This window comes from Python bivittatus, unplaced genomic scaffold (genome assembly GCF_059951505.1).
Source record: "Python bivittatus isolate LINGU-HERP-01145 unplaced genomic scaffold, Pbiv_v1 ctg000190_np1212, whole genome shotgun sequence".
NCBI lineage: Eukaryota > Metazoa > Chordata > Lepidosauria > Squamata > Pythonidae > Python > Python bivittatus.
In genome coordinates, this window is record NW_028277042.1 from 21,033,690 (window position 1) to 21,057,360 (window position 23,671).

The 23,671-nt window shown below is 50.1% G+C and overlaps 1 protein-coding gene across 2 annotated transcripts in view; it reads right to left on the reverse strand.

Moving 5' to 3' along the window:
* Positions 1-23,671, reverse strand: part of PIEZO1 (piezo type mechanosensitive ion channel component 1 (Er blood group)) — a 77,137-nt gene that overhangs the window by 25,462 nt on the left and 28,004 nt on the right. For both annotated transcript variants that reach the window (XM_088136223.1, XM_088136222.1), the window contains exons 3-18: positions 17,364-17,486; positions 15,683-15,725; positions 15,268-15,430; positions 11,268-11,439; positions 9,885-10,098; positions 8,630-8,801; positions 7,930-8,013; positions 7,434-7,518; positions 5,168-5,271; positions 3,830-4,090; positions 3,538-3,649; positions 2,838-3,016; positions 2,222-2,370; positions 1,296-1,451; positions 1,015-1,112; positions 350-513 (exon numbers count right to left, since the gene is read on the reverse strand). In XM_088136223.1, the coding sequence (XP_087992349.1) occupies positions 350-513; positions 1,015-1,112; positions 1,296-1,451; positions 2,222-2,370; positions 2,838-3,016; positions 3,538-3,649; positions 3,830-4,090; positions 5,168-5,271; positions 7,434-7,518; positions 7,930-8,013; positions 8,630-8,801; positions 9,885-10,098; positions 11,268-11,439; positions 15,268-15,430; positions 15,683-15,725; positions 17,364-17,486 (2,279 nt within the window). The remainder of the gene's footprint in view (positions 1-349; positions 514-1,014; positions 1,113-1,295; positions 1,452-2,221; positions 2,371-2,837; positions 3,017-3,537; positions 3,650-3,829; positions 4,091-5,167; positions 5,272-7,433; positions 7,519-7,929; positions 8,014-8,629; positions 8,802-9,884; positions 10,099-11,267; positions 11,440-15,267; positions 15,431-15,682; positions 15,726-17,363; positions 17,487-23,671) is intronic.

The following is a 23,671-nucleotide window of genomic DNA, read 5'->3' on the forward strand; positions in this document are numbered from 1 at the left end:
GGAGATCTGGTGCTCTGCATGGCCCACACCTTTGCCCACAACCAATTACAACCTTCCTGGGCCAAAGCACATATTTTGCCTTTCTTTGCTACTCTCCGTTCAACGACCAAAACACACTTTGTGCGGAGATCCCTTGGAGATTTCCTTGGGCACAAAATACCGCAGGTGCTAAATTCCTGATAGGGACCATTTTGCAATGTGCATCTCCCATATCCTATTGACCCCATGATTTTCTGAGCTAGTATTTTAAAAGCCAAATGATACCTGGGTAGCTTTGCCCCTAAATCAAGCCATACGCTTGGCCTTCAGCAACTTCCATCCCAGGTTCAGTCATTCTCCTGTGACTCACCTCCTGCAAAGCAACCCAAATGATGTACAGAGCCACCAACTTCAAAATGTGCAGCTCCAGCAGGCGCATGACAAAGACCTGGATGTGGCCAAGAATGTCCGAGAACCTCTTCCCCAACACCAAGAGACGTTCCAGCACTAGGCCCCACTTGCTGGGCACACCCTCTGCAGGAGAGAAAGGAGAAGGAGGCACAGCTGGGAACATGCAGACTTGATGGATTATTGGCTCTTTAGAAGGCTTTGCCCAACTTCTCTGATGACTCCAGGGAAAGGTAAGGTAAACTTGGAACACAAATAACTCTCCATTAGAAGGAAAATCAGTGCATGCATGGAACTTCCAAACCATCCCCATTTATTTTCTCTGCTTTGCCTTCTCCATGGACACATTTTGGCCATGCTGTGAAGTCCACGGAAAATTCCAAAAGCAGTTGTGGGAAAGGAGGGTTATAATTTTGGGAGGAACTGCATAATTTCTCTTTGTATCTTGGTGGGAAGCTTGGTGATGAAAGAGAACTGGAAGCACTGCTGGGGTACCTTTAGCAATGAAAAAATAAACGCCCATTTTATATTCAACAAGCTTAGCTTTCTTCTTGGATGGTGTACCTTCTGGAGAAATGGACCCTTTGCCTCCCCTTGGTATCATCTTCTTAAGTGTTCTCCTCTTACCTTCAGAAGAGGCATCGCTGTCATCTTCTGGCTCATCGTCTTCTGCTTTGCCACCTTCAGCAGGGAGCAGCACATGGCTCCCACTAATTTCTCCCTTCCTAAAATCAAGAAGAATGCCAGCAGGACTTAGAGTTGCAAGCCTCCCTGGGACTGGAAAGATAAAATCTGGGCAGTGGCCAAGACTTCCTTCTCCTCCAACCAGCAACACTGGGAAACTTAGCAATTAATTAAAAGCTGACTCTGGGGACAGGGACATACCCACCTGAAAACAATACACATACCCTGGTGAGATGACACGTTCCAGATCAGTGATGCGCATGAATGAACGATGGAAGTAGTGGAGCTGAAGGATACAGGCCAGCAGGAAGAAGCCTGGGATGAAGATGCTGGAGAAGAGCTCTGAGACACTGAACTGCTCCAGGCCGAGGTCACCCAGTCTGGACAAAGAGAAAGGAAGGAATGTGGGAGGGGATCAAGGGAGCTGGAAAAGATGCAGTGGTGTAAATGAAGGCAGCCTGAATGACTGGACAACCTTAGCCTGGAAAAGTTACAATGGAGGAGGACAATCCATGTGAAATGCAGGGAAAAATGGAGAAACAACACTTTTCTTCCTTCTTAATTCCAGAACATGACCTCAACACCAGTTAGAGTACATTGTCCCCACACCTCCCCTCTTTTTCTCTTCATCAACTTTTAGACTCATTTAGCTTCAGCTAGAGGGAATCTAGAGCAGTGAACAGTGGAGAATCTACTCTATCTTCAAGGTCCATCAAATGCAGTGGGATGTAAAATGGTAACTTCAGCAACAAAGTCAATTCCATGCAATGTCCCGTGAATCAGAACCTACCCAAAGTCAAATGATATCATCAAATTCATTTGGACACATTCAATTTGGATTTTCAGACTGAATCTTTAGGTCAAACTGAATTGATTTGGACCAGAAGGGATCTGACCTATGTGCAAACATCTACTGAATTGACAAATCAATTTGCAAGCATCCAATTCACTCAAATCTCTTAAGTTGACTTGAGTGCCCCAATTGCCTATGTGGGAAGGAGGAGGCTGTTTTGACCTACTGCAAATCAACAAGAGATCTACCCCAATCTATCCCCTGTCCTAAACATATCCCAGGGTTTCAGGACCAGGTAAGGAACCTTCATCCACAGATCAATGGGGCCTGGGGCTGCAAAGCTGTGACTCCACTCACTGTTCGTCGGTCAAATGGGTGAAGTTCCTCCAGTACATGGGGAAGTCCTCAAATTGGAAGGTGTAAACAGCGATAAGAACCAGCATGGTGTAAGCAACCACTAACCACCAGAAGGCCTTCAAGAGTTTCCGCCAGAGACCGTAGTAAACCTACAGAAAAGGTTGGGTGCCAGGGAGGGTAGAGAAAAGTGGCCCGGTCATTTCCACGCTGCAGGATTATTTCATCCCCCTCCAATCTGTTGTACTGGTTCAAGTAAAGAGGTACCAAGAGGGTTAGGTAAGTATCTTGGAACAGCCACCATGATCACTACCCATCTGCAGTGTCTTTGTTTCAAAGGTAAGGTAGACATGCATAGGGAAAATTCCCCTTTGCCCAAATTCCCAGAGAGCTAATGCTAGAGATTTAGATGGACCAGAGGTCTGGCTCCAAAGCCACAAAGGCTGTGAACTCTAGGAACTGCTCTTGTGACACATCTGGAGGTCATCAGGGTGAGAGAATGCTGGCAAAAGGTAGATAGTTTTCTCTGTTTCCTTCCCCTTCTTTCCACCCTTGTTGTTATCAGCCCCTTAAACTCTGAAAAGCCTGACATTTCTCTGCCCTGAGGTCAATCAATCACCTGGAAGAGGGTGAGGAACAGGAGAAAGAGGAACATGTAGACAATCTTGTAGACCACCAGGCGTCCAGCAAAGCTGACCACAATGAACATGCCTGCACAGACTAAGATCCAGAACTTTGCGTAGAAGCCCTTCACGTAGCTCCCCAGGACTTTCAGGACATCATGCTTGGGGCCTGGCCCTGAAAAGAAGATGGGAGCAGAAAAGTGGGGCTCAGAATGACCTGGACACTAGGGCAGAACCCAGTCTTCATTCATGTGTTGGCAAAAAGTGCTATAGCCCAGCTGACCCATCACGCACAGCTGGAAGGCGATGCACTGAGTTTAAGCTTAGTGAGTTTGTGAACCCAGGCCATTGTAGCTTATTCCACAAATGATGGCTGAGCAAACAAGGGCTTGTTCAGTCCCTAAGGTTAGGTAGGCACAGCCCTGAAGGCCAATCCTTCTCTACAGTGCAAATTAACACAAGATTCACAAATCGCCCGACAGAATTCCTTGCAGGTCCAAATGTTAAGCTGCCAAGAGGTCACCAGTATAATCCCCACAAATGCAGAAATGCAGCTGGATACCCATTTGACGGGCAAAATGGATGGAGGGCCCCTTAAAGTCCCACCTAAGGACAGACTTTTAAAAGTTAAAATATAGGTTATTATTTACTGGATCCGGCTTCTCACCCCAACGTTTTTGGAGCCTCGGTACTCACCAGCCTCTATAACGGTCACTTCCATCAGGGGGGTGGGAGGAGGTTTCTTCTTCAGCAGCTTCTCCTTCACAAACTGTCGCACCAGAAGCCAAAAGGTCAAGGTATAAAGGAGCTGTGAGGGAAAAGGGAGTGGAGAAACAGAGGTCAGAGCATCCCAACAGAACCCCTGGGCTAAAGGAGGCGTGCCACATGCCAGTGGGCAGGGTGGTCTGTAAGTTAAAACTTGCACAGAAGAATCTAAACAAATGCAGACGTATGCACAGGACAACCTTGGCTCAGGTGTTGACTCTACCTTAGCTCCCAGGTACAGGCAGGGGTACGGAGGCCGCACCAGCCCCAGCTGCTCCAGGGGCATGAAGCCGACCTTGGTGGGCAGCTCGGGCTCCAGATCCATCCCCCACACATACTGCAGGCTGCAGAGAGCGATGCCATAAAGAAGGATGAAGGGCGAGCACAGCATGGCAAAGTGGTGCCTGTTGCGCACAATCCAGATGAGGCACGCCCACAGCAACAGCACAAAGGTCAGCCAGCTGTGGTAGGTGATGCTCCACACCTGGAAAGAACAGTAAGCACCAGAGTGAGCAGACTCGGATGTGCTTCTCAATGAGAAAGTCTAGCATGATTCTGCACTTGGCTGACCCAGCTCATTATCTGCGCCCTTGAGGAGCTGCATTAACTGGAAAGCAAGAGGCAAAGGACGTGTGGCACTTCGGGTTTGAAGAGAGAATGCGATTCAGAGCATGCAGCTGGCAACACCTTAAATCTTCCGTGGCTTTTCCCAAGGTCAGGGGGCAGCCATACGATCCTGGGAAAATGCTTCAAGGTGTTGCCAGCTGGTGCTCTGTGTACACCCACCCATCCTCCGAATCGCATTTTCCCCTTCAAATCTGAAGCAAAACCATGTGTGGGCAGAGCTGGGAGAAAGTCTTACTCAGTCTTAAAGATCTAATGGGGATGGCAGGAATAGGAGCATGAAACCTCAGGCGGCCACCCATGACCCAGTTTTTCCCTACTCCCATGGAGCAGAGGTTCATGTGTTGGTTCAGGTTCAAGTCCATCTTTGGCCATGATAACTCACTGGCTGACTTGGGCCACCACCCTCTCAACCTAACCTATTCACAGATTGCTGGGGGAATAAAATGGAGGTGCAAGGGATATCTAAGGTTGTCTTGATCTCCTGGAGGAAAAGCAGAATATAAATATAACACACACCTCCAAAAAATGGATCTTAGCCTTTGAAGGTTACAATTTTCACTCAGCTGGATTTACATAGCATCATTCCCTTCCGCACCTTAATTACCATACAGCTCTCTTAATAAAAAGATGGTCTTATTTCACATTATATCTGCTCTTAGACCTGCAAGGAGCCCAGCTGTGATACTAGAACAGGACGAGTTTCATCAAGAAGCTGAGCGGCCAATGCTGGCCCACTTCAGAGCCTGCAAACAGGGCAATGTGATTGTGGGTGGTGTCCCTTCAAAACATTTTTAGACCATGAATCATTAAGTATACACTGTCACAGCATTTATTCAGTTTGTCCTTTTTTAACTAGCAACTTGGCTTCCGGTAATGCCCTGTCCCTCAACGCCATCCTCTGCTGCTTCCCATCCGGGTGCCCCAACTTGCTTACCATCATTGCGATGAGGGCACAGACGTAGCTCTGCTTCATGATGATGTGGCCCAAGGAATGAAGCATCTGCAGCTTCTCCTTGTGATGCTCCTGTTTCCGGAGGGCTGCAGAGAAGGGGTTTTTAGAGCATGGTCCAGCCCCCCAAATACGAAGAGGGGGAGGCAGGGAGGGGAGGTTAGCGGGGGGAAAGGTGGGAGTCTCCCAGCACAGATGAACCAGCTTTACAGCCATTGTTCTGCTTCCCACAGGGGTACCCACTCTGATCGTGGTTAGTTCTCCTTCCCAGCTTGCAATGGTACAGCTTTGACCCCAGGCCCTTCTGTGAAAGCCCCAAGGTTTGTGCCAAGACAATCAGTGCTGCTAGTGATCTGCCCTCAATAGCTCTAACAGGCGTGGCCACCAACTGCATGCAAACAGAGATCTTTCCCCAAGTGCTGGAAATGCAAGGGGTAGACTCTGTGGGGCTAGCCCCTAAGTAAAGTTATTCTAGGTTAAGCCAGGCCATCCATGGGGCTATCTAATCCAGCTCTGGCTTTCCCAAGTTTCTCTTGTAGCTCAGCTACTTAAGTCCTCTTAATGAGAGATGCTGGAGTTAAACCCACTTGGCTGCAGAGCCAGTGCTCCTCCAGGGAATCGGTGCCACCCCAGAGGGCAAGGGCTGCCATATACATCCCCCTCTTTCCAAGAACAAGCTGCCAAGTGCCTCTGGTACGTAAGAAATAATGAAGGATTGCTACCAGTCTGGGCAGCGGCATCACAGCCTTTGAAAATCAAGATCCCCAACTTCAGTAACATCTATTGTAGATGGTCTCCTGCAACTTTGCCAGGCCCTTTCTCTGAAAACCTATGGAACCCCATTTTTATGATTCATTTGCTTGACTGGACAACCCAGAAGAGAAAGGGCACAAAGGAAAGTAGAGATGAGGCTGACCCTGTCCTCCCATAGGAGAAAACTCTACTTTGTTGCTTGGTTTCCCACTCTGCTCCCAGATGGGTCAAAAGAAGCCACAGGTGGCAGACCAGGACAAAGAGACCCTTCAACGCCCAAGTAAACAGGCTCCCAGCAAAGGCAACAAGGGCCCCAATATCCCTGCAGAGCTGCCTTTCAGCCAGGAGGAGAAATCACTGGCCCACACCCCCAGCCCCCAGGCTTTTAGGAGAGTGTAATGCCGGGTGAGGGTCCTCTGCAGTCCTCAGCATCCAAGGTTGGTTTTCAGGACAATCTCTGGGACATCACTGTCTTCATTCACCCTTCTCATGCCACTCTGGGACTTTTCTCCCCAGCCCCAGAGATTCAGCTGTGCTGCCGTCCTTGGCACCAATTAGATCTAGATCTTCCAAAGGCGATGCAATGGTTGACCCAGGCTGGCTCCACCCGCTGCCCTGAGTCATAACGTAGGGGGTGGGTTGGGGTCTGACAGTGACCACATACAAGCCATTAATTGGTGTTAGTCAGTGACAGGTTTAACGTTTCCTGCTTATTCCTGGTTTGCTTTGAACCCCACCCAACCCTCTGATCAGCCTACAGCAGTGCCAGGGAAGAAGCAGCTAAAATAGGAGGCAAAACAAACTAAGAATTAGATCATCAAGTCCTGCTTATTTTGCTCAGCTTGGCTTTTCCCACCAACCGTGGCTTGGGCAATGTGTGGACTCAGGACTCCAGACCAGAGAGATCTACTTAATGTTATAGATTAAATTGCAAGGCAGGCCCTTCCAGAGATCTGCGAGCCCTTGAAAGGAGCTATTTTTGCCACAGCTGGAGCTCATCTCGATTTCTTGCACAACTGCAGAAGCTCCTAACTCTGACGGCATCCTTGCGCGTCATCTCTGCCCTTCACTGGAAGCCAGGATTGAACAGACCAGGCTATTCAAAGGGGGGATGGGGTCTTGTAGGAGCCTGGCTCTGCCTCTAGAACAGGGTTTCTCAAACTTTAAGATGGGTGCACTTCAACTCCAAGAATTCCCCAGCCAGCATGGGGAATCCCCAGCATTCTGGGAATTGAAGTCCACCTGTCTTAAAGTTGCCACGTTTGAGAAACACTGCTGTAGAAAGTCAAGTGGTGCTGGTGCTGGTGGGAACTTCCAGCTCACTGACCCTGTGCTAGGCAGTTCCAGTCAGAAGACTGGGGGTTGCATGGCCCTAAAAGAGCAGGGACTGGGGCGGGGGAAGAGCTCGCAAGCTGTCCTGATTTATAGGCAGGCAGGGGAGAGCAACTGAATGGTGGTCCTGCTGCAGCCTCCTTGTCTTGATGATACAATGCTTCACCTGAGTGATCGGTTCCCTCAAGTTCATGCACCGTGTGGTCCTCAGGGTCTGCCCCAGAAGCCTCGGTCTCCTGGATCAGCATTGGCTGTAAACGTTTTACGAAGTGGATTAGCAGGGTTGAGAGAGAAAAATCACAGGGCAAACACCAAACACCCCAGAGCAGCCCGAACTTGGGCCTGGAAGCATCAGGAGACACGGTCCGCAGGAGCGGCTCATCTGAAAGCAACCCATCTTCAAGAACTGTCTGCTCCCTCCTGGGCGGTCTCCCATCTGAAGGGCGCTATACTGTGATCTGGGCCTTTAGGCCGAGATGGTACAGTCCTTTCCACCACCTTCTGCTCCACATGTGGACCCAGCCTGCTCTTCATGCCAGTTGCTTCCTTGTTGGTTCTGCACAGGATCAAACCCCACAGCCTCAGCCCTCCGTCCCTCTTGACCGCTCTTGTCTGACTAAGGGGACCTGGCAGCTGGAAAAAAAACCACACGCTCCTCTCACCTTGGCATCTTCAGGCAGGTGGTCTTTGTGCTTCGGCCGGTTTTCCAGCTCCAGAAGCTCTGAGATTGAAGACTCAGAATCTCTCTGTTTTTTAATGTTTTAAAAGGGAAGAATGAGAGGAAGAATGTTTCACGCCCTGTGATTTCCAGTGCACTGATGCCCCTCATTCCCTAACACTCCTGTAAGGCATCTGACCTGATGGAGCACAATGACCTAAATAGCGAGGTCTGGATTGGAAGGTTCTGCTGGGATTGATCTGTGTAGTCATTGGGGTTCCTGCACTAAGCAGGAAGTTGCACTCAAGAATCTCCCAACCCTTGAATACTTTGAATCTTGCAAGGCAGGACCATAGTAACACTCTGCATTTTAGCTGGGAGGACCAAGGTGAGGGACAGCAGCTCGCTAGGGACCTGGAGTTAGGGATATTTATCCATCCATCCACCCACCCACCCACCCACCTAACCTACCTGCCCACCTCAACCCAAGGGATGCTAAGCACTCATGTAAAGCTTTCAGGCTTTCAGCTCCACCCGTATAATTGCTCAGATCCTGTCCCTTCCTTCCCCTGATTAGGTCTCATCCAAGAACTTCTTGCTTCTGCACTGAGTTGCCCGTTGCCAGCCAGCTCCTCGTGTTTTCAAAAACCAAGATATCACGGCACCGAAAGTGGCCGTGCTTAAAAGAGCTGCTCAAGGCTCACCTGCTCATAGGAGTGCAACCTGCGGAGCTTCACCAAGGTAGCCAAAACATAATAGAGCAGCAAGAGGATGCCTGGATTGACATAGACCGGCCAGGGGAGGCTGACGTCCAGCAGCAGCGCGTTGGGTTGGCTACAGCCTACGGGGAGGATAATGGCCTTCAACCCAAATAACCTACAGGGGAGGTTGAGAAAAGCAGCATTCAGACCCTGATTGCAAATAAAATTACTGAAAGTCATCTAGTTGCTTTCCAGCTAAATGTTTTTTCATGGGAGAGGCCATGAACCCAAACCTTGGGGCCTTCAACATGCAAAGAAAGCAAGGAGCAGGTCAGTGAACATGTTCAGGACCTCACAATAACAAGTTATCCTTTGCAGGCCATGCGCTCTGTGTTCCTCAAGACCAGTTCTGGTATACAGAAGTTCCCAGCTGTCTTGATCTGGCACACTGTTTGAATCTGGTACGGTGTTTGAATCTCAGAATCCATAGTTAAGGTTGCAGAGGACGGGAAGGGAAGCTCCCTCCCGCTCTGAAAGGACTTTCTCACGGGAAACTTGGAAAGTTAACCAAAAAGATAGCAAACACCTGCAGTTGTTCACCTAAAAGGCCAGGAGGTTCAGAGCAGGTCTTGGTTTTGATCCTACAGCCATTTTTCAAAGAGAAAGGGCCTCTTGTCTATTTACCTAGGAGGTGCCTGGAGTCAGGCTGCTCACAGGACCATGAAGCGTCAACAGCTGGACACTGCCCATCCCCAGGAAAGTGAAACTGACTGAGGGAGGTTCTCTTGGCCACTCAGGTTTCATAGGGACTGGTGGGAGAAACAAAACTGGGCAGGCTGGATTTGTCCAGACTGCCCAGTTGCTTTCTTGCAGTCAGAGATGGGACCAGGATCACGAGGGAACTTCACACAGATGGACATCCCAACACTCTCCAGCTTTTGCTTGGCATGTGGTCATGGGAGGGCCTTCTAGCTTGTGGGGAAAAACTAAACCTCTTCAGATCCCCCACTTGCCATCTTGCAGGCCTAGAAGATCAACATATAGGGTGATAAAGAGGAGATTCCCTTCCCTCCCCCCCCCACCATTTTAAGAGGGATGTATGAAGAATTAGAGTGTGGGTGACTCTCGTTGATTTATAGTTCCACCCTATCTGCAGGGAAGTCCTCCAGGCACAAAATCCTGGGGATGGTTCATCTACCTCCAGCATCTACCTGCACAACGCAGGCCACCAAATGTTGTATCTTTCCAGAGCACTTACCGGGCCCAGAGGCCAGTGGGCGGAAAGATTTTCTGCATGAAGGGGGTCTGGTAGCCATACAGACAAATGAGGTGGCCCCCGGCAAAGACATCAACCATGACACACAAAGTGTTGAAGGCCAGGTGGCTGATGGAGAAGTGGCAGGCCCACCAGGTGCTGAGGCCCACAAACAGCAGGTAGTAGACACTGGAGAAGGCCGAGGGCAAAGTGATCCCTGGGATGCAGAGAAGAAGAAGAAGCAGGGTTACTGGTGTTTAGAGGCTCCTTGGCATAATGGACCTCTGCCAAGGAAGAAATCATGAGGATTGGAACCTTTTATTTTAAGGCAAGAAACATCAGTAAATATATCACACTGATCCAATGTGCCATTATCTTCTCAGTAGTTCCCTAAGGTTTTGGGGTGGCCGAGGCCTTCGGAGCTCCGCCAGCTCTGACTGACTGGCACAGGCGCTTCACTTCACCCCTGCTTCTCTCCTACGGCCAATCCAAACCTTATATTCTCAAGACGAATTCGGAGCCACAAATATAGAGTTAACCTCTAGGAGAGTTGAACTCCGTGCTGATGTCAGGAGGAGTCTGGGAAACTCTTGAGAAGCAACGTCAGAGCTGCCAGAACAGTGATTCAGCTCCATGTTCCAGATGTGCCAAAAGCAAAGTATGGGAGCTGCTGGCTCTCTCTGCTCTTGCAGTCTGATGAGCTCTTCTTACCAGGGCCTGAACGCTCATGAGGCCATAAAACATTTCTGTGGTCACAGGCTCCAGTTCCCCATCCCCAGGGATCTCCCCAGCCTGAGGCCTCCCAGCTGGGCTGGAGAGCAACTCCATCATTTCCAGTCAGATGGATCAGAGATCACTGGGCATCAAGCTGGAAGCAGCAGCATTAGATGCTTCTGTAGCGTCCCGGAAGTAGAATTTTCCTTTCTGATAGCGGCCTTCTCTCTACAACAGAAGAGCTCCGGTCTCCTTCATGTTCAAGTTAACTAAAAGTTAATTACATTTTAATTAAATGTTAATTAACTGTTACCCTTAGTTAATTAGGAGTTTCCTGTTCTGGGGCATTGTTTCCTATTGAACTGGGATGGGTAGGGCTAGCAATGAGCTCTCTCTTTGTTGCCAGGGCTCAATAAAATAAAGTACTATGTAAATGAGAAGCTTCTAATTAACAAGGTAAGAGACCAGGGCTGAGTTCTGCAATATGGGAAAAGGAATCGCTGGTCAATATTCTTGTATGTCATGTTTTGGACAGAACCTGGTTTTCCTCCACTTCTAGCTGTGACCCAGAAGCCCTAAAGGCTTCCAACTATGCACAGACACCCAAAGTAGGGGCTTCTTTTGAAATGCATAACGGGGGTATCTTCTTTCCACTGATTCCTTGACACCTACCTGCCAGCGCCAGCAACACAAGAGCCAAGACTTTTCCAACCGCCATCAAGAGCCCGTGAGCTGTTACCCGGAGCCGAGCAGCCAACTGTGCCCGCCGCCTTGGAGAGTCTCGGGCCAGAACGTCAGTCCCTCCTTGGGGCTTTGATTGGCCCTCATCTATGGCCGCTTCTTCCTGAAGGGAAAAGCCACAAGAGGTCACCCATCACCTACAAGAGACCCAAACACCCTTTCGGGAGGGAGCTCCAGGACCCTCAAGTTTGCAACTGGGGTGGGGTGGGGGACCGATTTGCCACTTCCTGGGAGCAACTCAATGTAACCAGGCAGAATTCTGGAAAAGCCGATCAAGCCTCTGAGAAATTCAACGCATTATGGAGGAAGGGCCAAAGCTCTAAGTGCTTTTAAAAAAAAAAAAGGAACTGCAAGAAAAGCCTGTGCAAAGTAATTAAATCTGCATTTTTAATTTTTTTTTTGCATAGTATTTCTTGGTTTCTGAAAACGTCCTGCTGGCTCCACCAGCCTTCTTGACCCTTCAATGATTTTGCCAAGCGCTGCGTGACTTACTTCCAAGCTGAGACTTGGGAGCTAAGAACTCGTTGCTTTCCAAAGTTATTGGAAAAAAACCCAAAACACCTTATACGCTGATGCTGAGGCATCCGTCCCCCTTTGAAAATCTCTCATATAACTGATGACTTTACACGTAACGACTGTTTCGGTCCCTAGACCAGTGTTTCTGAACCTCAGCAACTTTAAGATGTGTGGACTTCAACTCCCAGAATTCCCCCAGCCAGCATGCTGGCTGGGGGAATTCTGGGAGTTGAAGTCCACACATCTTAAAGTTGCTGAGGTTCAGAAACACTGCCATAGACTCTTTACCTGCAAGATTCTGGAATCAGTTTCTCTTACTGATATATTGGTAAGGTGGAAGGGGAGCAAGTTTGATCTGAATAGGTTGATACACCTCAAGGCAAGGTTGCGTACTTTGCCAGGCATGAGTTACCCTAAACACATGTCAACCTGTGAGGCTAAGACTCGCACAGGTAGTGGCATAGCTATCTCAGGGGGGGAAATACTTATTTCTTGAAAAGTTAAACAGGTCAGCCATGAACTAAGAGCCGAAGGACAGTTATGAACAAGGGCGGCACAGTGAAGTGAAGAGCAGGGCGTGGAATATCCAAACCCCCTTTCCCAGGGCAGCAACAGGGGAGAAACAGCCCTGGCGGGGTTCCTAATGTTCCCACCACGACAGAAGGATATTTGGTCTTCCCCAGGAACGGGGGCACCTTCTCTGGTGGCTGCTACGGAATGCAGAAACGCCTGGGATGGCCTTCCGGATGCCCCCTTTGAGGTGGTTCCATGGCCCACGACCCCTTGGTTTAAGGAGGGCAAGATTCGGCAGCTGACAGCACAAGCCGATGCGCGTCTGCTCTGAGTAAGAGCTACCGAGTGGGTCGGCACGGGGGGCCTCCAAGTGGAATAAAATAAAATAATCCAATACTGAGTCTAAAGGGGGAGGGTCTACATCTGGGTGCCAGCAATGCCGCCTGAGCTCAGTGCCCTCCTCCTCCATTAATTATAGACACCCTTCATTTTCAAAAAAGGCTTTAAAGTTTCATTAGCGGGGACATGGTTTTAGACAATGGAAGAAAGCCGCAGTGGGAAAACCGAAGCCGCTGGCCCTGCGAAGGCGCTGGGCTCCCGCCTGGTATCTGTGGTTTACAGATCAAGGCACTGCCAGTTCAAGCTGCTGCTGCCAATCCAGATGGTTGGACAGTCGAGGAGGGAGGGAGAGATGCCCAACGGGTGCTCTCGGATGGACAAGGGCCCCCCTTCCCTCCCCCCGGCCAGCACCTGGCTTTGTTTATCTCTCACAAGTTCTTTGGAAAGTTCATTCTGCACAGGCCAGCCTGTTTTGCTTGGCCGCCTGGCTCGGGTGCCCAACTCCAGTGTGATTTTTCCAGGGTGGTGGGGCTCGCCCAGCAGTTTTGTGGCTCTGCCTCCTCGACCCCCAGCTCTGAGGCCAGCCCATTGCGCCAATCACGTCCAGAGCAGAGAATCCAGCAGCTATGGCCCTGGCAGTCCCCGCCAGCAGGGGAGAAGAGAATGGGAAAGAGAGGCGTGCGGAGGGAATCCTGCAAACCCAAAAGGCTGGGATGAAGGTGCACCATTTTCCTTCCATGCATGGGCAGAATCTTGGTGGAAATGGACTCTGATCATACTCAGAGATACATTCCTAGGGATAAACAGCCTTTGCGTCAAAAAATGAGCCCTTATGTTTTCTTCCCAGCTGACTTTCCAATTATGTTTGGCCTCCAAAGCCTGCCCTGTTTCTGCCAGTTCTAGGCCAGCCCCCCAACCCAGGAGACGCCTTGCATTACAAGGCAGCAGGCTCCTCTTCAGGCAAAATGCAAAAGATAAAAACAGGGGCTAGCAAGCCAGTCCTCCACGCTGGGGTGTCCTGGGTGGATTGTCACCATTGGCTGATTTTCATGCAGCCTTTCTGGCTCCAGGCGTGCCCAAACATGACTAAGCCAAAGCAGAACTGGAACCTGGGAGGCAGTGAATTATCTTGTGTCCTCACAGCAAAACACCAAGATAAAAGAGGAGACCACTTCCTGGTCAGTTGCACTGAGCAGTACCAGTGGCCATTCATGGACAACTCCGGTTGGGTGGCTGTTGCACGTTCACATTGGTGGGGTGAACCAACCCCTGTGGGTTGTAGTAAATGTAATCGATCCTGCAATCTTTGCAGGGCTCCTGGGCAGTTCTGCCTGGTTTTCAGCCTCTCCCCATTGAATGACAGCACCCCTTTCGAACGCACACCCTAAAAGTTGTCCCTGATCCTGCACAGGTTTGGGAGCTCCTATCCTGCTCCTCCCCCCTCACCTGCAACTAGACCGAAAGTCTATGACTTCTCCAGCTGCCCCACACCTCAAATTTCTCCCGTTCACACACAGGCTTCCTAAAGCATAGTGGGAATATTTGTACAGCTCCAAACACGGGCCATGTGGGAATCAGGGCCAGCAGACAGGAAGCTACTAAGCTCAGCTCACAGCTGCTCTTCCGGGATCTTACTCCAACCCTGCATAATGTGGTCTTTGTTAAGCTCTGGTGTTTATTGGGAGTCTCCATGACAATTTGGGAATGGCAAAAGTCACTCATCCAGTTGGGCAGACTTGGGAAAGCGCCAAAACGGGGCTCTCTCCCCCCTCCAGGACTCTGGAGCTTTAGGAGATGGGGAGAAAAGGGAATTTGGGGCGGGAGAAGGAGGCATGAGGTCCCTTCAGCCACATGGCAACTCCAAGAGGACCAGCATTGCCCTCCTGCTCAATGGGGACCCAGCAACTTCCCCAAAGGATGGCTGCAGGCAAGCTGTTCAACGCTGCCCTTTGCACAACAGCCAGGACAAGCCAGAAATCTGGGAGAAGCTGGGGGGACAGGGGAGTGGGCAGGAAGAGGCCATCACAGGTCTTGCAGGCAGACATCCCCAGTTTCTGCACTGCGTATTTCTGTATTTTAAAAAAATCAGATTCTAGGAGGAAGGAAGGGCTTCTGACAGTTTGTGGCTTCGTGTTCTTCCTAAAGGTTTCAAGTGCGTTGCTCCTTGACGCTGTTCTTTACACCGTCAGTCCTGTTTTATTGCAAGCTATTTTACAGGCGGTGGAGATTTGGGGGAAGAGGGAAAAAAGTAGAAATGTTAAGTATGGATTCTAAGATGTGGCCCAGGTCCACTTGGGAAGAGCTGAAGAGCTGAAGGCAGGAAGGCAGCCGCGCCCAGAGCACCATCAGAAGCCATCAAAAATCGAGGAGGCACCTTCCCCAGCCGGGGCTCCCCCGAATAGCCAGCCAATATGTCAGGGTGGCTGGGGATGATGAGAGTTGTCGTCCAACATGTTAGGATGAGCCCAGGCTGGGGAAAGTTGCTTCAGCAAACAGAGAGGAAAGCTTGGAGAACAGAGGGCCAGCAGATCCTGGCTTGGACCTCTCCCCACACCAAGCTCACCTGTTCTTGGGGGAGGTGGGATTCAGACGTCCTGCTCCAGGTGATGAGGTCTCCTGCTGGCTGCAAGCGGCTGCAAATGCCAAGGCAGATGGCAGAGACCACCAGGATCCCCAGGTCAGGGGCTACCAGGCGCACCGAATTGGGGATGTCGTTTAGGTCCAGCCTAGAGCAGGGAGAGACAGAGTGTGGTGTCTTCAAGCAGCGTCATATGCAGCAGCTGAGCCGGGCCTATGCTTTGGGCAGCACCAAAGGACAGAATGAAGTGAGGGCAAGGCCTGCTCCCCTCTGCCCAAGGGGGGACAACTGTAGGGTGAGCGTCACGTGGAACTCCAGAATCCCCCTCCCTGAAAATGCTGTGCCCATCTTTGAAAAAGCCGCTTTCCCCACCTCCTCGTCCCTTTCCCTCTGCTCTTACCTTGTGACCCCAATGTGCTGAGCAAGAGTTTCCCATGTGCTGCCTGGGAGGTCAAGGGAAAAAGAAATAGAATCAGCCACCAGCTCTGACCTCGAATGCAATTCTGAGTAAGGATGTTAAATGGGCAGCAAATGAACCCATTGAGGATCCAGTTTCTATCATCCTTAGGCAAGATGAACTGGATCCAACCTCTGGGCTGCTTCCACATTCAAGAGATGGAACTGAAGGTTAAAGAGAAGATCCTTTCTCTGGAGATCCAAAGCTCTCTGCATCTATTCCTTTCGGAGCCCAGAGCAGAGGATTTCTGAATAATAGCAGAGCAGTTACCAGCACCTCCATGGGCTGAAAGCCACCTCAGATGTTCCTTCTGAAAATCAGAGGGGCAGACTATATTTCCAAATCTATTGGTAGAGCTGTTTTTTTTTTTTAACTTTTAATCGATTGATAATAGGTCTTTCTTATTATCTTCTCACTTAGGCTCTTTATCTTAAAACTCTGCTCTGTTACCATGTCAGATGCAGCTCATTCCACAGAGCACCTGGCTGAGGACCATGGGCTGAACTCCAGAGTCCCCAGGGGGCATTTCTCCCACCTCACCAGGACCTCTGGCTCTGGCTGATGGAATTCTGCATCTGCTGAAATGAAGTGGAAGGTCTTGGGTAAAATGAAACTGAATTGGTGACCCCTCCTCCCCCTTGTAGGAACAGGGCCCACCGGTGGCTGCTAAACTTGTTGCTTCTGCTACATCTGTGTGGTGGTGAAAGGAAACAGCCAACACACTTCCAAACATGGTAATGTGGAGCTATGGGTTAAGCTCCACTGGCAACGGGGGGTGTGGGGGGCAGGTTATGTAGATCCCCTGCAGATAAAGATGGAAGAATCTGTTCCAGGTATGGAAAGTTGCAGGCAAAACAATGGGGAAGTTCATGACATTTCTGACCGTCAAGAAACCAACTTTATGTTTCAGGAATATTTTGATTTTTTTTTTTTTTAAAAAAAGCATGTTTCATTCCCAACTTTTAGCTGGGACCAAGGAAGCTCCATTTCCTGAAGAGTAGAAATGACAGACAAACTTCAGACAGGTAGAGTTTTCCACCTGGATGAGGAAGATCAGGAGGAAACAACAGTGGCACTTCCAGGCGGGGAGGTCCTGATCCTAGTGTGTGAAGTGAGAAAGGAAACTGCCCCCACCGCACCCCCAGCAGATCCTAAGGCAAGGAGAGATCTCCAGAAGAACAAGCAGGACCAGATCCCAGACCTTCCACTCCAGCAGCTCCTGGGCTCACAGTCCAGCTTCCCAAGGGTCTGCTTCAGAGTTGCTTGTAAATATTTATATACCCAAAGGTCAACACCAATCTGAAGCCAGGCAGGGGTTGGCTGTTCCCTTGGGCAGGATTAAGCACCAGCTTGGGGGCTGCACGAATGCAAAACACCTTTGTCTTTTGGAAACAGCCATTTGGGAGGACACACTATGTGGAGGGAAAGATCATTAATGATTGGGGGAAAAGTGGAAGAAACTCAGTAAGTGGGGAGGATTAAGCACCCCCCTCCTGGCCCTCCATTCACTGCTTGATATCCTGTCAATCACTGTATTCCCATGGCATTATTCCACACTTTTCGTCCTGTTTTGTTCATCTCTAAAACAAGATTCCATAGAACAGGAAGGGAGCACGGTACTCACAGTTGCTTCCCAGGAGCTGATCCAAGCTGGGCACGGTATAAAGGCATATTTGGAAGATCAAATGAGCAAGAAGGAAAAGGATGCTGGTTCCCAAGACAGCTCGGAGGAGGCGTCCAGTGTGACCTGCAGAATGCAGAACGTGGCCATTGTGCGGCACCGTTAAGCCATTCCTCCCCTGATGCTGCACGGTAGTCTTACAAATGGCTCAAAGCAGCTGACAATTATCCCCCTTCTGCAGGTGCAGCTGAGGTTAAGAGGAAGTAAAAGGAGCTTGGTTAAGACCACCTAGCATGTCCACCACAGAGATGAGTTCTGAACTGGACCAGCCTGACAAAAAAACCCAACCTTCTTCATCACAGCTGTGACAGTCAAGTTCTTACCCAAAAATTAGTGCTCATGTCCAGAGTAGCAATGCACAGAAAGTTCCAAAATACCTCTAGTTGTTGATGGACTATGTTTTCCATCATCCCTGACTCCTGGCCATGCTTGTGGTGGCTCACAAGAGCTGGAGTCCAACAACATCCAAGACCCCAAGCTTCACCTTGGTTGCAGCTTGAAGAACTGCAGCTACTTCAGTCAAGGGCTGGTGAAAACTTTGGGCTTATAGTTAGCAATAGTTGAACCTTCTAACCATTACTCTGCAACAGGCAGCTCTTACTCAGTTTTGCACTCAACTGGTATGGGAGGAAGTCTTAGGAATGGATTGCTAGCAACGGGAGAGAATCCATGCAGCTCAGGGTAGGAGGATTGGGTTATGGGGGTTCTCTAAACTTGGTTTTTCATTTGCAGATGTTTAATTACCTGTCTAGGTAACATCTTCAGTACCACATGCTTGGAGAAGCAAGGTTTGTTGGTTAGTTGTGGAATATATAATTGCTAAGCCATTGCTTCATTTACACAATTCTGCTTTGACATTTACAGACCACGCAAATGATGCAGTTGCTATGTACCTCCTGCTTTTTCATTACCCTAATACTACACCTGTTAAGTAGCAACCCTGTACTCAGTTGAGAATAATCCCATTGAATCAGTATGATTTACTTCACAGTAGACATATGGACAGAACTGCAATCAGCAAAACCAGAGTCCTGGGACACCTTAAAGATCGATGGCATTCTGAGCTGTGGTGGTGGAGAGCCAGGTTGGTGTCACGGTTGAAGGCACCAAGCTGGAAACCAGGAGACCATGAGTTCTAGTCCTGCCTTAGGTACAAAGCCAACTGGGACATTGCCCTCAGCCCAGGAAGCAGGCAAGGGCAAACCACTTCCGAACAGGTTGCCCAGAAAACTGCAGGGACTCGTCCAGGCAGTGCCCAGGAGTCAAAACTGCCTTGAAGGTGTGTGCGCACAGACACACACACAACAAAACTATGAACCAGGACCGGCTTTGCAAGGAACATTGCCTTCAATGGGCAGAAGCAGGTCAAGTATGGCTTAATCTCCAGGAGAGAAAGTCAGGCTCCAGCTTGAAACTCCTCCAGTACAATTTACAAGGAGGTCTGGCTCTATTTTTTCAGGAAGGAACTGAGAGAGGGATTCTTCTCCCACTTATGTCCTGGAGTTAATACACCAGGGGAGGAGGTCACCACCGACTGTAATGTGGTAGGAACGGCAATGTCTTGCCCAAATGTTCCTTAACAGGACGTTTGCGTTTCATGAACAATGGAACTCATGCCGTTCATAACTTTCTTCTGTACTTGTCAACGTTTGACCCAACTCTGAACAATGCCATTTGTGAGCTTCATGAGATAATTAAAAAGAAAGGCTGCCAACACAAGAGAAATCTTGCTTGTTTTCATGACACTTTCCTGAGGACAAACCCCAGTTCACTGGTTGGGCAGGTCGAGTTTCTGGCATCTGCATTTAAATGGCTCAGAGAGCGTTCCTTTGGTTAAACCCTAACCCTGGAGAGACGCTGCCAGTCAGGGCAGATAAAGCTGACTTCAGAGACAAATCCCCAAGGGGAGTGTGTGGGTGTGTAGATGCACACACCTACCTATTGAAGATACTATGATGCCATCTGACCAAGTGGGCACTAATCTGTGAAAGCAGATGCCATGAAGCATCTCTGGCTTTTATGATGCTGCAAGACACCTGAACAACAAAATGAGGTCCTTCTTGAAGCTCCCAGTGGGACTCACCATGGGCACTGTCATGCCGGATTCAACCCAAGAACGTCCTTACTGTTACCTTGGAGTGCAGAGACACTCTAGGAAGGGGCAAGACTGGTGCCCAATGGCAGAGACCTGGCTTACACAGAGCCAGGGGAACCCCTGCAGGATCTAGCCCCCTGGGGCCTCCTCGCTTTGGCACGGATGCTCCATATGGTGAATCCTGGCTGGCCTCCTGTCCCACCCTGGCTGCTCGCCTTGCAGCCCACAAGTGGAAAATTCCCTCTGCTCTGTCCTTCCAGCAGATGCAGCTAAGGCCTGGTCCTCCCCCCACGCCACTCATACAGGACACTGCCTGCAAGGGGGGGAGGGAGGGGGGAGGGGAGGGGAGGGGAAAAGGAGAGCTCACATTTTCCTCTCCAGCCTGGAAAAAGGGAAAAACGACTCTCCCCAGAGGGGATCTCTGGAAGAGAGAGGAGGAGCGGCCCTTTCAAAACTTCTCACTTCTTTTCTTTAAGCTTTGCGTTGTTGGGACAGACTGAAATGGCACAAGAAATCATGAAATATTTAAGAGGGCCAAGCCATTAGTGGGGCTCCAGCTCTGAGCTGGGTTGCAGCCGCTGGAGTGAAAAAGGGACCAATTCTGGGGCTGGGGAGGGCAACGGGAAGAAGAAGGGGGCTGATGAATGAAGGCGTCTCCACACCTGGGCGGAGGATGGCTTTCCATATTCTGGTTCCCCTCCCTTCCCAGCCTATGAAAGTCATCAGCCTCCCCCCCCCCGCCCCCAGTGGATGCTCTTCAGTCCAACTGGAATTTTGGGTCCCAGAATTCCCATGGGAATGGTAGAAGTTGCGATCCTCAAGGCTCTGGATGGCGGAGCACCTGATTGGGGATGGCTGAAATGCATGGATGCTGGACTAGTCCGCATAGGAAGCAGCCCTGCCAAGCCACCCACCCATCTCAGCTGCAGGTGCTAGTCCTTCGGGGGGGATCACGGGGTCTACAGGGCAGAATCTCCTGGGGAATCCTGCTCCCAGCCCAGCCATGCAAGAGGCCCATATTCTGCTTGTAATCTTGATGCCGTCACCCAGAGCTCCAAGGGTGCCCTTGACCCAACAGACTCAAAGCAGAGTCCAGCCCAACCGAGGATGACAAAATCCGTCCTTGCAACTTAACCCAGACGCTCAGAGCCTGCTCTGCCCAGCCTACAAGGTCTCAGAGTGGAAGCGTTTCCACATCCTGCAGAACCAGCACAAAAACATCTCCCTCAAACAAACAGATAAGACGATTGGGGTATGGCCCACAGAAGCTATTTGTTGGAACAGTCTGTCGTGACCTGAGGCCCTCCGAATGTACGTGATTACAGCTCCCATCCTCCCCAGCCAGTGTAGTTCAACATCTCTGGAAGGTTCCAGAACAGGACAGACAAGTTGCACCACGTAGGCTAGATCGCAATTGCTATTTTCCCCATAATTCCTTCTAACCGATTTGTTGTTTCCTCTTCGGCTCTGCAGCTCTGGGTCGAGAAAAAAGGCCATTTCCCCAAGCCCCTTCCTGCCCCCACACCACCTCCTTCCTTCCAGGTATTCAGCTGAAAATAACCCACCCAACCTCCAGGCTATTTGGATTAATTATTCCCTCTTGGCCGGGCTCTACCGCCCCACAGCCATGAAAGAGGGGGAGGTAAAGCTGATTTATAATTTAAACTAACAACTCCCCCCCCCCGCCCGAGAAGAGTCAACCTGACTGGACAAGGCAGGAGAGAAAACAAGGAAGAACCTCATTCAGCCCCCGTACATATTCCTAAATATATTTGCTGGGGGGTGGAGGAGACAGAGGGAGCAGAGGAACAGAAGGCTACATTGACCTTGTCTGGGACTGAAAAAGGCTGGTGCTATGATGGTCCCAGGACAGGAAAGAGAGCCACAATGGCTGAAAAATACACAAGACTGGACTGCCAAATGCTACAGCAGCCAGGGACGGTTCACAAGCACCAGGCCAGCCGCTAGACTTCGCCGTGCCCTTCGTCATGCCAGCTGGAATGCAGGCGGGCCTCTAAGCAGCTGCCACCTCAGCGCCTCGGCAAGCAGAGTCCCTTCCAGGCCACCAAGGGAGGCCGCTTTCAAAACCTTGTTTCTCTCATGTGCTTCGAAGGCACAGATAATATCTGAGTCGCGGGAATAGCGATTTTTGTGAACTTCCCTGCAAAGCTGAATAAAGGGACGTGACAGGTCGGGACTGCAGGGTGGAAGTCCAGAGACCTCCCAAATCAGTGAAAACCATTTCAAACCTCTTCGCAGCAACGTCCCAGGAGAGACCTGGAGCCCCCCCGAGCAGCACAGTCAGGAGAGCAAAAGGACCGCACAATATTTGAAAAGCATCCCTGAACGCATTCGCTGGATTTATGACGTTTGGCTTCACAAGCGGGCATCACATAATGTGGCTCGTTTTGGTTCCATCTGCCAGCAAATCTAACCAAGTCCGATTTCATCATTAGACATGGTTAAGGAATCCATGCGGCTACTCTAATTTACCAGACTGAGCATTTAAAAAAAGTCACGAAAGAGAAAAACATAAAAGTGTAAAATACAAATAATTTTAGCTGTGTTCTTTTTTGTATTCTCAGTTGCAGAGATTATTTTACACTCAATTTTTTAAAAAGCCAAGATGGGAAAAAGCTTTAAAAGTGCGGGCAAAATACTGGCTTAGAATCGCTGAGACCAGACCAGAAGAAACGACATGAGCTAATCTTCTTTACGGCCAAATGCTTCGTGTCCCAGAACTCAGATCATCTCGGGCAGATTTTAAGTGACCACGGCCCTAAAATGTCTTTTAAGTGCAGAGACACCCGTTTTGGGTACATCACATGGCCGGCTATAAAGCTGAAGTTACACAACCGGGCCCTTTGGATGTTTTGTGACAGTGGAATCAGCTGGAGCTGAACCAACAACTCAGCTGCGCTAAAAGCCCCAAACTATCCACAGAACAGTTTGGAGCAACTTCTCCCTTGGATACAGCTTGGAAACTGCTGGCATTGTTCGCCCCAACCCTCGAGCAGATCTTCATCCATCTTGCCTGCCAGGTTCGTGGAAGAAAAATATTTGTTCAAGAGGCCTGTTTTTTCTTTCCACATGATGGTTGATTAAACATGAGCTGGAAGAAGCTCGCTGCACCCTGGGAGGGCTCCTGACTCTCATCTGCAACCAAGACCTCCCGGTGGCACAGCAGCCTGCGGGCCCCGGTAAATTTGCCAGCTCGTGTGAACGCACGCAGGCACCACCTGCTGTCCTGGTCTTCTGAAATGTGCTTTTGGCAAGCGAGGCTGGGAAGGCGCCAGACAATCTGCTGGCCAAGAAAAACTCTTGTCTTGGGCTGAAACTCCTCCCCACCAGCAGATGCGCACACAGGCCGGCAGAAAGTTCCGTGAAGGGAAGGGGCGAGGAGGAAGAATCTGGGCTTCTTCCTCCTGGAAAAGACTGGCGTGACGCAGAAACGCCGCCTGCCTAGGTGCCAAGCTCGGTCTGTGCTCATCATGGTTCTATGTATGCCCGGAGCATTTTAGGCAGTGATCGTGATCCGCAGCAACCCTCGTTGTGCAGGAAACAGCTTTGCTTGGCAAAATGGAGCCTCGGGGCAAAAAGGGATGCAAAGGTTCAAGGGTTGTCCTCCAAATAAAGACGGGGGGGGGGGTTGCCTCTGGGGCGCTCTCTGCAGCTTTGACCATCTCCTGGGGCTGCTCCACAAGGCAGTTTTCCCTTTGCTCTGCAAAGATTTTTTCCCTCTTTCTTCTTCCCTTTTGCAGGAAGGAAAAAAACGAGCAAAACCAGAAGAGAGAGAACGCGGTAGAAAGGAAACTCCTGCCTCGCAGGGCATTGTTGTGAGGCTACAGCGAAGAAAGCCACCTTGAGCTCCTGAAGAAAAAGGGGGATATTTGCCTAACGATGAGCAGATGATGATGATGATCACCACCACCATCTCACGGAGGGGGCTGAGCGAAGAATCTTCTGCTTGTTCTGCATTCGTCGAAGAGCTCTCCTGTGCTGTCAGCAGAAATGGGGACTTGTGACCTGTGGGCAAACTGCTGCAGCCCATAATATGAGCACGCCTGGGCCGGGCCCGGCTGGGCAGAGCAAAAGAATCCCACTTCCAAACAGGAAGTGCCAACCAACTCCCACCGGAAACCGGAGATGGTGTGGC